Source organism: Eublepharis macularius, chromosome 9, assembly GCF_028583425.1.
Source record: "Eublepharis macularius isolate TG4126 chromosome 9, MPM_Emac_v1.0, whole genome shotgun sequence".
NCBI lineage: Eukaryota > Metazoa > Chordata > Lepidosauria > Squamata > Eublepharidae > Eublepharis > Eublepharis macularius.
In genome coordinates this window covers 92,796,248-92,808,487 of record NC_072798.1, presented here as the reverse complement: position 1 = coordinate 92,808,487, position 12,240 = coordinate 92,796,248, and the positions used below count along the sequence as shown (strand labels likewise).

Sequence of the window (12,240 nt, the reverse complement as noted above, 5' to 3'; positions counted from 1 at the left end):
GAAGTATATCTAGAGATGCCAGTCCCCTGCCAGGGGCGGAGGATCCCCCACACCCACCCCTGCTTACCTGGCTGGCGGGGGGGGGGGGGGAGAACAAGGTGTGGCACACTCCTGGGTGGCGGGGTGTGCTCCCAGGCACTACAGCAGCTGGATTTGGCCCGATTTGGGCCCAGACCCAAATTGGCTCAGATTCAGGCTGAATCAGGCTCAATTCAGCCCCCTGGGGAGAGGGGGAGTGCTCCCAGGGTGGCCCGTGACCCACGCGATTAAATCTCTTCCAGGAAAAGGAGAAGGTAGGAGCTGCCGGCGGGGGGGGGGGGGGAATCAGGGGACCTGGCAACCCTAGGCACATCTAGGGATGCCAACTCTGGATAAGGAAATTCCTGGAGTTTGGGGGGAGGAACCTGGGGAAAGCAGGGTTTGGAAAGGGGAGGGACCTTGGCGGATAAATGCCATAGAATCCACCCTCCAAAGCAGCCATTTTCTCCAGGGGAACTGATCTCTGTCATCTGGCGATCCCTTGTAATTCCAGGAGACCCCCAGATCCCTCCTGAAGATCACTGATCACTAAAAACATTAATCCACTCTCAACACTACAGACCAACCTGTCTGCAGAACAAGTCATGCTGCATCCTGGGGCTGGTTGTAACCATGGTTCCATGGCTTGATGGTTTAAAACCAATATCTGGGCCTGCTCACTCACTCCCTCTCACCATTCTCATGTTTTTAATTTTTTTTTAAAAAAGTGTGTTATGATTATCCTCATGACCATCACCCTGTGAGGTGGGTGGGGCTAAGAGAGCTCTGAGAGAGCTGTGACTGACCCAAGGTCACCCAGCTGGCTTCAAGTGGAGGAGTGGGGAATCGTCTCTGGGACAGCCCAAAGATGAGGTACCACCACCAGAAAGGTCCTATCTTTGCTCACCATCTGTTTCACCTTTACAAGTAAGCCAAGTAAGGGCTTACAAGTAAGCTAACTAAGGGCACAGAGAGAAAGGTTTGAGAAGTGTGTCTTAGCTTATGGGCTCGACTAACAGAAATCACACTGTGCATGAGGAAGGAGGTGGAAGCAGCTGAGCCCCGTGGCTCTTTTCTGATCTTCAGATCGTTGTTTGGAAGATCATCTGGACCAAGGCTGATCCTACTCGTCCCAGCATCCCTTCTCAAACCAGCAGAGCTCAGAGAGAAACGAACTGGGTTTTTAAAAGAGATGTATAAGTGACTAGTTCTCTGTCTTTAAAAAAACTGCAAGATGTTTTTCTAGCCGACGTTCAAATGTTATGCAGGTAGAATGTGTCTATCATCTCTTGAACAAACAGCAAGGAATCATGAAAATGAGACAAAGGTTTATTTTTAACCGGTGTGTGGGATCGCTTTTCCTTTTAAAGAATATCCCAGAGCTGTCTCAACTGCTTATCTTTTGGCAGCTGCTTAGAATTCTAAACCAACAACCATACTATGAAATCCAGACTTTAGCAGATACCTTTTCCTTTCCCAGGCTCCTTGGCCAATGAGGAGTGATAACTTCAGCAAAAAAACCTCCAACAGCTATAGATTACTCTATCATGTGTCATTTTTATCAGCCTTTTATATCAAAGCTACTTTCTGTAATAACACATAAAACAGAGCATGCTACAGATGGTAAGAAAAGAAAATCTATCACTGTCCAAACATATACACTAAAAAGCTGCAGTTACAGGCTTCCCTGTGGTACAGTTCTGAGTTAAACAAAATAAAAGTGAAATAAAAACACATGCAAAGATGAAATGATTTTACCAAAAACGAGGAAGATTGTCAAAGTGTCTGGAGGCCTCACCTTGGTCCTAAACCTCCTTATTACATTTACAATGCCACTCAAGGAAGGAAGAAACGGGATTAAAAAAACCTTTGCTAAAAACACTATCCTTTTTTATTTATCAACCTCTATTTTTTCTAAATACTATCTAAATACACTTTACAATGTTTGTAACATTTTCACATTTATAATCTGCTCTTTCAGTCTACTGATACCTGGAGAAGCTAATAATGAAAATTCCGTAAAATACAAGAAATATCCCCCCAAATGAGATCATATACAGTTCTGTTGTTTTTCCAAAAGGGTGCCAGTAATAATATATATATGGTTGCATTGATTTCCACCAATTCCACACACTCCCACTGGTGAGGAGCACCACCCAAAAAAGCCCTGGAAATATATCATCTTGACACCATAGCAGCAACAGAATCATCACAACAAACAATTAGCAGCAAGTTGCTAAAATCCAATGAAAACCAAACTGTACCATAATTAAGAGAAGGCATGCAGACAAGCTACAAATCACTACAACACAGCCCTAACAAAATTAATGAAAGGCCTTCATAAGAGGCTTGGGCCAGCTTTTGGTTGTCTCTAAACTCCATTACGATGAAAAGCAACTCTACATAAACTACATTATAATAATCTAACCTAGCTAAATCAAACATCTCAAGGAAAGAGCCACAACTGGTGCTTCGGACAGAGAAGGCCAAAGTCATTACATGCCGCAGAGATCTTTCATCCTCAGTGTAACAAGACCTCAATCTATCTTTCGTCCTCAATGTAACAAGACCTCATTTAGGGAGGAATATAGACTTTTTCCAGTATTACTGAGCGACAGCACCTCATCTGGATTCTCTATGCCCATGAGCAGCAATTAGTTTCCATGTGGGACTGCTTTATTGAGGGCCAAAGCACGTACTTCTCCCACCCTAGGGTTGCAAGTCCCCTGCTCCCACCCTCCACCCCTGCTTACCTGGCCAGTGGCCGATTCGGGCCCAAATTGGCCCAGATTGGGCCTGAATCGGGTCGCTACGGTGCGCGAGAGTGTGCCTGCGCTCCATGGTGGACCAATGTGGGCCGATTTGGGCCCAAATTGGGCCGGATCAGCCACTGTGAAGTGGGGGAGCACTCCCAGACTCTGCAGTAGCCCAATCCGGGCCAATCCAGGCCCAAATCAGGCTGATTCAGGCCTGAATCGGGCCAGATCAAGCCACTGCAGAGTGCAGGAGTGCTCCCAGATCCAGCCCCCAGTGGAATGTGGGAGTGCTCCGGGGGGGGGGGGGCGCTGCAGCCTGTGTGATGATGTCACTTCCCAGAAGTGAGGTCATCACATGGGCCCAGGAGTGCGAACACTCAAAGCGCGCGTGCGACTGTCGACTGAGAAGGTAGATGCCGGGTTCTCCACCTCCCACTGGGAGGACAGAGGGACCTGGCAACCCTACCCCACCCCCAGTGGGGGTGACCACGCTTGTTGTTATGACTGCCACTCATTCCACCCACACATCTTTTGTCCTTAAGCAGGCAAAAGGGAAGTATGCTTCAATGGGCTGAATTGTATAGCTCCTTAAAAATGGAACGTTCTACACTATGAGCAGTAATCTGAAATACATGAACAGGTGGAAGATGTTAAATTATATGTCTAAGCAAAAAGACCCAATTATTTTTAGAAATGGAAATTATTTGTAAATTACTTCATTTTTAAATGCCTAAATTAAAGCGACACAACTCAATTTCTGGACAATATTTATGTATAGATTCAAACTATATTTCTGGACATTTCTAAATTAACTGCAGTAGAACGTGCTAGAAATAAACTCAAAGAAAAAGAATTTTGATGGATCTTCAAGGTAAGTTTATTTTCAGAAAAGCAAGCCAAATAGACCAACTGAAGTGAAATACATGGTTTATTGCTTCTATAAATCTACCTTGAGTCTTAGAGAGAAAGGTGGGCAATAAATGAATAAATATCTAAAATTAAAAAAACTCCCCTAGCTTAATCATTTTTCACAGCTGGAGGGCTTTTGATATATGCACAGAGCTCCCCCCACTCACAAGGACTTTTCTGTTTGTTTTAAGGGAGAAGGCAAATCTGTGGATACACTACTTTGAAGTGAAGATGGAACCTTGCTAGTGTTCTTGTTCTGAACCGAGATGAATTAGAATCTTCCAAGGCTTTACACAGTCATCAGTACAGCGGAGCATTCCGGAGGACAACCATGGCAACCTCACTGCATAAGACTTGGAATTTCATTTTCTACAGCGCAAAGAGAGCGATCCAGACACAGTCATCTGTCTCTTCTGACACTCTATTGCTCTTCCAAAAGGCAACAATGGTTGATCATATCCAAACCAGAAACTGTCATACTTGCTATATCCTTTGGACAAACATACATCTACAATATTAATCTATAGACCCAGACAGCATTTAGACATCACAATATTTATGAACTGTGGATTGATCAAATCCCAGTTAGTTGTGACATCAGATGTTGGATTTCAAACTACAGTTTGTTCATTAACCACAGTTTTAAAGTAATCCCCTGAATGTACAAATTACCGTCTGTTGAGCAGCTGTGTCTCTTCTTGCCAGCTGGACACACACAGAAGGCAGTGTATGTTCCCTGCTGGGAAGCAGCAAAAGGCAGACAAACCAGGGGCTTGTCACTCAGTCTCACCCTTTCCCACATAACTGGAACCTGCAAGTCCTATGATCTCCAATACAGCCTTTTTAGGGGAGGGGGGGGGGTTCAAGGGGACCCTCTTTTTCCCTTTTCACCCATGAAAAAGCTGGTTGGATCCAACCTAGAATTCACACACAAATCAGGATTTGTAACTTACGTCTGGTAAATTTAGAAGAATTTGCTGCACAGACTGCAATTCGAATAAACCACGATTTACCGAATTATTGATGTAAATTTTAATGCCACCTAACCAGGAACCAGCCCGGATGGCTTACAATGTAAAAATAATAAAAACAAAACAATAAAAGATATTAATTAAAATACAGCATTAAAACCCAGCCCAACATAAAAAGAGACCATAAAAACAGATCCCAGGCAGCTTAAAACAACCATTTCTGGCCTAAACCAGTGTTAAAAAATCAACCCCTAAAAACATGAGAGATCAGAAATGTTTTGGCTTGGCACCTAAAGAAAGCAATGTAGGTATCAAGCAAGCCTTGAGGGAGAAAGGCATTCCATAAGCAAGGTGCCACTACTGGAAATGCTGTGTCTCTGGTTGCCACTTACCTCAGCTCTGAAAGTGGGAGCTCAGAAAGCAGGGCTTTGAGGCAGATCTTAACTGGAGGTCTCAACAATATAAGATGAGGAGCTCTTGTAAAGTAGGAATGCAGCCCTAGTGTGGCTCACATCAGCAGACTTATTTATTCATTTAAGATATCTGAATCCTGCCCTCTCAGTCACAGATGTCCAAAGTGGGTTTCAAAGAGATAACCCAATACAATGATAAAAATAAACTAATGGACCATCACAAGTGAGAAGTGTTGGGAAACTTCAGTTGGTGCAGAATGCTGCAGCCAGGGTTTTGACTGCAATGGACTGTAGGGATCGTATCACTCCAGTCCTGGCCCATCTACACTGGCTCCCAATTTGTTTCTGGGTGCAATTTAAGGTGCTGGCCTTTAAAGCCATACGGTTCAGGGCCAACATAACCGACTCCCTTATGGACGCACGTGACTACTGCAGTCATCTTTGGAGGCCCTGCTGCAGGTGTAGCCGCCTTCTTGGTAGTAACACAAAAACTCTGCAGCTGTTTTCCCAAGGAGATCCGTTTGTCCCCTTCTGTTGCCATCTTCCAACAGAAGCTGAAGACTTTTTTGTTTGGTTTGGTATTCCCTCAATGATCTCTCCTTCCTGCCCAATCTCTAATTCTTGTTTTTTGTTTCATGTGTATTTTAGCTCTGGTTTTAGCTGCTTTAATGATATTTTGGGTGGTTTTAATGGTTTTAAAATGTTATTTTATTGTGTCTGTTTTAATCTGTTAGCTGCCTTGGTGGCTCTTGTGAGGGAAGAAAAGAGCAATATAAATTTTGGAAAATAAATAAAATAAAAGGTCAAAAGTCAAATAGCATAATGATAGGTTTGGTATCCCATTTTAATTAAGGCCATTCCAACATTTGAAGAATATCAGTAAAACGTCTTATCTTACCTTGTTATAGTACTGCACTTGTACAGAGTGCCACAGTCCGTCGCTAACCCCTCCTGGAACGAATGGCGAAACAGTTGTAGTTGTTTCTCCTGAAAATTAACATTCAGAAGAAGAAAAAGAGTCACCTAAAAGGTATGCATTTTCATTTATGTGATTAACATTTAGAGGGAAATGAAACATCTTCCTCACATGCTTTTCTTTCACTTTTCTTCCAAGGAGCTTAGGGTAGAACACCTTTCCATGTTTGATTCTTACAATAAACCTATACAGTTTGAGAAAGGACAGATCTACTCCCATGTGATCTGCATGGCCCAGGCTAGCCTGATCTTGTCAGATTTCAGAAGCTAAGCAGGGTCAGTCATGGGCTGATTCGGCACACGTTGGATAATGCACTTTCAATGCACTTTATCAATCGTTTGAGGTGAATTTTTTGTTCCGCACACAAAGTTGGGGTTTGCACAAAGTTGGGGTTTGCTACACAGAAGTAGGCAATGGCTCTCTCTGTGATCTTAATTCCCTGGCAGGAACATATAGGAGAAGACGGTCCTTCAGATATCCCGGATCCAAGCCACGCAGGCCTTTAAAGGGCAAAACCAACACCCTGGATTGTGCTCAGGAGCAGATTGGTAGCTGGTGTAACTGCTGCAATAGATTAGCATCCTATATGTCTAATGCATCTTAGTGCTGAAGCAGTTGGAAGCCTCAAACCTTAGCAAAAATAAGAGTAAAACATTTCCCCGACAAAATGAGAAAGCAAATGTTCGTGGCAAACGACGACAGTGAAAACAGTTGTTACCCAGGCAAAGAACAAGCCTTTTTGCGGCTTCGTCTTGCAAACCAGAATCTTTCAGGGCTGTCAGATAAGGCATAAAAGAACAAAGAAAACATTTTTCTTCCCAGAAAATTGCAGAAGTCCTAACCGTTCAACTAACAACACTGCTTCCTGTCTTTCCCATTCAATGCTGTTTAAAGATTGGATTTGATCAAGCCGAGGGTGTCAGATTAGTTACACAGACCAGTACAACCAGCCTGGTAACTTATTCACTGCTGTTCTGAAGTTATAACAAAACAAATATCTACCGCAAAAAGTACATAAGAGCCTGTCAGGCTGAACAGGCTGGGTGGACTACTCGGAAAAAAGTTCCCATCACAGAAGAATAAGAGCAGGAACCAATGAAGCAAAAACAAATAAAAAATTATGAACAATTCAGCAGGTATTATGCCAGGTATTATGCCATTATATATGTCTGCCTATGTTCATACCAACCGTTACTACACTTAAATACACACACCTGCACGGGTCATACAGAAAGGTGTTACACGCAAATATCAGCTCCTCTTTAAAGAAGATATCTTAATTTCTGCACTGTTTGTGTGAATGTGCTGCCCAGCAAAGAAAATATATAGTTACTTATACTGCAGGACACCTGAAACTGTATTTTGCGAACTGACCACTATATATATAGTTTTTCATTCCGTTAATTATGCCTATTTATTTTACAACCTTTGATATTCAATCACGAAGAACTTCCTCATTTTGCCTACGTTGACCCTTCAAAACTCTCAATAACTGCTTGGCTGTCAAAATTCTCCTGAACCCTGAAGCTCTTCAAGTCAGTCCCTGCTCAAATGCAGACCAGTGACACATTCAACAGTCAGATCATGTTGTGTCATCGGGAGCCTATATTATAGATTTTACTAAAAGAGAAAGGAACAAAAACATAGTGGCTCTTCTTCAGCTCTAGTCAGTCCCTTAATTAACTGCATAAAATAATCAGAGGGCCCTGACCTAGATAGCCCAGGCCAGCCTGATCGCATCAGATCTCAGAAGCTAAGCAGGGCTAGCCTTAGTCAGCAATTCTATGGGAGACCTCCAAGGAAGACCAGGGTCGCAGAGACAGGCAACGGCAACCACCTCTGTTAATCTTTTGCCATGAAAACCTCACCAGGAGTTGCCCTAAGAATTTCTCTACACGAGACATCTGACATGGGGATGCTCAAGTGTAAGGAGACGCAATGTTAGCTGGGAGGTGTAGTTTAAAAAAGCAGAGCTGCGAAGATCGCTCCTCTGAGGATTTGCTAATTTCATCTTTGCCTCCCCAAAGGGGAGGTGAAATTGACAGAGCCTTACTGGAGGCAAAGATGAAATTAACAAACCCTCTGAGGAGCGGTTTTAACTGATTCTGTCTGTTTAAACTACCCTCCTGTAAAGAGGTGAAATTGACAGAGCCTTTGTCTCTGGCTTTTTAAACTATGCTTCCCGGCTAACATTGCATCTCCCTACACTTGAGCGTGCTCGTGTAAGATGTCTCGTGTAGAGAGACTCTAAGTCAGGTATGACATGTCAGCACTCTCCACCACCACCACCAATTAATGGCGTGTGCGCGAACACACACACACACACACACACACACCCTTATCCTGAATCAAATCATTGAGTTCTCAAGGCTAGCATTGCTTACTCTGACTGGCAGCAAGGAAGGCTTCCGGTAGAGTTCTTTCACACCATCCGACTGCTACCTAATTCTTTTTAAATGGAGATGCTGAGGACTGAACCCAGCACCTTCTGCACTTAAAGCAGATGCTCTACCCTGAGCCACTGGCAACATGAAAGAAGAAACTGTTTTCTCTTGCTGGAATGGAGCGCTTGATTCTCAGTAGCCTTGGCTCTTTTCAAAGAGAGATACGGATACGATTTTTTTGTAAAGCAAACCTATGCTCCAAAACATGCAGACAGCTTGAGATTACACAAGCACATTGCTTTCCTTTGTGTTCCCTGGACTGAAAAACTTTTCTGCCAACAGTTTCTGGCTAGACAGAAATAAAAACAAATCAAACAGCCTTCCTCTTGCATCACGGTTTCTCCTTCCCAATAAAACTTCTTGTAGAGATAAAAAATGCTGAAGGGTAACAGACATCAACACATACGTGATAGTATCTAGATGGAAATCAGTTCTGGCTACTATATATTATAGGTTGACTTCCAATTAGCAAGTATAGAAAATGTTGCTTTCGGCCAAACGCTTTGCATCTAATTAAATCTCTTGCAAGAAAGTGCAAGCAAGTTAATTTGAGGGCCTGAGTCTTTGCTTTCTAAAGTTCATGTGACTCACCCCGCAATGCACGGCTTAGTCACATCAAATAGTTGCGTTTAATGGTGTGAAATAGTCCTGCCCGCGCTTATTAAAACCAAAGAGTTTATTTATTTAAAACATTTCCATGGCCGCCTTTCTACCCAAACAGGGTCCCCCAGGCTGTCAACATCGAAACATTTAAAACACTTCAACGTTAAAAAAGCATTTACAATATAAAGTATATATAAAATGAATAATTCACCAAAACATATAAACACACAAACACACGTAACAACACAGGCAGGGAGGAGGGCCAATAACAGTTATTGGGGGTATGCCAAATGAAACAAAAAAGGTGTGTAGGCTCATATGGGAGAAGACGGTTCTCCATTGATGCTTGCGCCAAGCCATATAAGGCTTTAAAGCACCTTGAATTGAGCTGAGAAGCAAACTGGAAGCTAGTGTAGATGGAACCAGACTGGACTAATTTGGTCTTTCTGTACCAACTGTAGCTTCTGATCAGCCTTCAAGAGCAGCCCCACACTGAGCACACGGCAGTACTCTAATCTAGATGTTACCAGGTTATACCCCACAGTGTCAAGATCTTTCCTGCCCAGGAATGGCTGTAGCTAGCTCATCAGCCACAGCTGGTAAACGGTACTCCTTGCCACTGCTGCCCAGGTCCAATAGTTCAGACTGGACTAACAGCTAGAAGATTGCCCTGTAAGTCTTTTAGTTCCACTAAAATCAGTAGACAGGATCAAGTAACTTTGGGCATATCTATGATGCACCCTCCCAACATAACTGATCCAACAAGCCACCCCTTGACCACACATCTAGTAAACCAAAAAACTGGTTGTCATCCACGATTAACACGGGGCCATGGCCAATAAATCATATTTAAAACACCTGTTTTGCTGCAGACCCAGCTGAAAGAAAAAACAGCCCTCTTCAACAGGAAGAGCCACATCAAAAATATAATGGAGGAGGCATATTTTGGCAGCATGCTGTTAACACAGTTTGCATACTTCTATGTAACAAGAGAATCTACGGGATGATTACTATACTTGTTGGACTTCCTCAGTATTCCTGTTTTGAAACTGAAACTCAAATAGAAAAAAAGCACACTCACAAAAGGCAGGTTGGGAACAGGTTAATTTGGGCTCTCACTCGCATTGCTGTCGCCTGTTCTTTGGCAATCACTTGCCATTAAATTCCTCTACTGCTGAACCTGTTGTTTTGGAATGCGATCGTTATGTTCTTTAGGTATCTGCTGCTTTTTAAGTAGTAGTTTTTATGGATTATCGTCAGTGTTACAAGAACAGTATTTTTTTTTACTGTCAGCTGCCTTTCATATGCTGCTTGGATGGAAGAGTGGAAGAGCAGTACAGCACATGTACAAATTAAAAATACACCAGTATGTCTGCCACAGAACCTCCGCATCTCGTATGGGATTTTGGAACGTGATCTATAGTGTGTATTCTGCTACTGGGGACATTAGCCAGGCCCGCTGGACTTCATCACCTCTGTCCATAAAAATGAGCCCTAAGACACCCCAATATCCCATGAGGATGTGCACTGCAAGAAAAAAATTAGTCACAGCAGGCAAGTTGTCTCAGGGAAGTTTGTCTGCCTTTATGTAACTTCTCATCGAGGAATCCCTAAGAAGATTCCAAAGAAATCCACGGTATCCTAAAATACAATTTGGAAACCACTGCTCTACCTGAAAAGCAACAAACTGCATCAGTCGGATATTTATTGACTTGGACGGGGGAGAATGTAACCTGTACTCATTTTCCTTAGGGCTGAACTCCATATACAGGAAAACTAAATTGCAGGACTCAAGGTTTACTTTACTGTTGGCTTCCCCTCTGGAATTAGATGCTTCTTTAAAAGCTTTCTAATTGATATGCTATTACGTCTTTATCTACAGGTCTTTTTTCTGGGAAAAGAGGTGGTGGAATTCAGTGGGTTGCCAGCACAGGGGGCAACTCTTGGCGGGAGGTGGTGCCCCTGGTACCACATGTGAGCGCGCAAAGTGCACGCATGCTCCCAAGGCCAATGATGTCACTTTGGGTCAGCTGGAACAAGGGGGGAGTTTTTAAAAGTTTAAATCACCCTTGGTGAAAATGGTCACATGGCTGGTAGCCCCACCCCCTGATCTCCAGACAGAGGCACAGAGGGCAATCTAAACTCCCCTCTGTCTGGAGATCAGGGGGTGGGGCCACCAGCCATGTGACCATTTTCAAGAGATTCCGGAACTCCATTCCACCGTGTTCAAGCTGAAAAAAAGCCCTGCTTATCTATAACTATTAAAAGGTAAAGGTAGTCCCTTGTGCAAGCACTGAGTCATTACATAACTATTAGTGCTATTATAATGGCATTTAAAATCTGACACTTGCTGCTTCACGTTTTGACGACAACTAGCACCTTGGAAGATACAAAAATTGAAAGACTGAGTGACTACAAAAATAGATTAGCTACATCAGCTTTGGAGGTAAAGTATTAAGAAGGGAACAAAATGTTGCCCCCCCCATCCCCCTCAAGAGGCTGGGCACAGGGTTGGGGGTTTCAGGATGCCACTTAAAGGAGAGAGTCCCTGTAGATGTGTCTTTTGAATTGGCCCATGGGAATCAGGCAGGAGATGGCTGAAAATGGGGCTGTGGGCCCACCTCCAGCCTCTTTACTTGATGAAGCACCCCCCCCCAAACACACATACACCCATCCAGTACAGTGGACTGAAATATGGCTGCCTTTGGGGGGCAAGTTGGGTTTTTTATTTTAGTTTTTTTATTTATGAATTTGATTGGCTTTGACTCAGATTTACCCCCCACCTACTTCACTCCGCGTGTGTGTGTTGTTGTTAGGCCCCTACTTGGGTCAGCAGCCTTGGTAGAACTCCTTAGTCACATTAGCGACTGCAGTTAAACTAAAGCATTACTTGTGTTGACCACCTTGAGGCATCTATTTTCAGGGTGAAGGGGAAGGTTATCAGACAAGGATCTCAGGACTAATGTGGCTAACGAGACTTGGGACAGGATCATTCCCCCCCCCCCCCCCCACCCGGACTGCCATGATCCATGACACAAAGATCTTGTGGCTAATCTGTCAGGTTCTCCTCATGCAAATGCTCGGAAAGGAAAGGACTGAATAGTCCAGAAAATTGCTTAGACACATGGAGCCAGAGTGGACCCACCCAGA

The 12,240-nt window shown here is 43.5% G+C and overlaps 1 protein-coding gene across 1 annotated transcript in view; it reads right to left on the bottom strand.

Annotated features, from left to right (window-relative positions):
* The window catches only part of CELSR1 (cadherin EGF LAG seven-pass G-type receptor 1), a 222,543-nt gene that overhangs the window by 91,794 nt on the left and 118,509 nt on the right, over positions 1 to 12,240 (bottom strand). Inside the window, exon 5 of the mRNA XM_054988282.1 lies at positions 5,966 to 6,054. Coding sequence (XP_054844257.1) covers positions 5,966 to 6,054 — 89 coding nt within the window. The remainder of the gene's footprint in view (positions 1 to 5,965; positions 6,055 to 12,240) is intronic.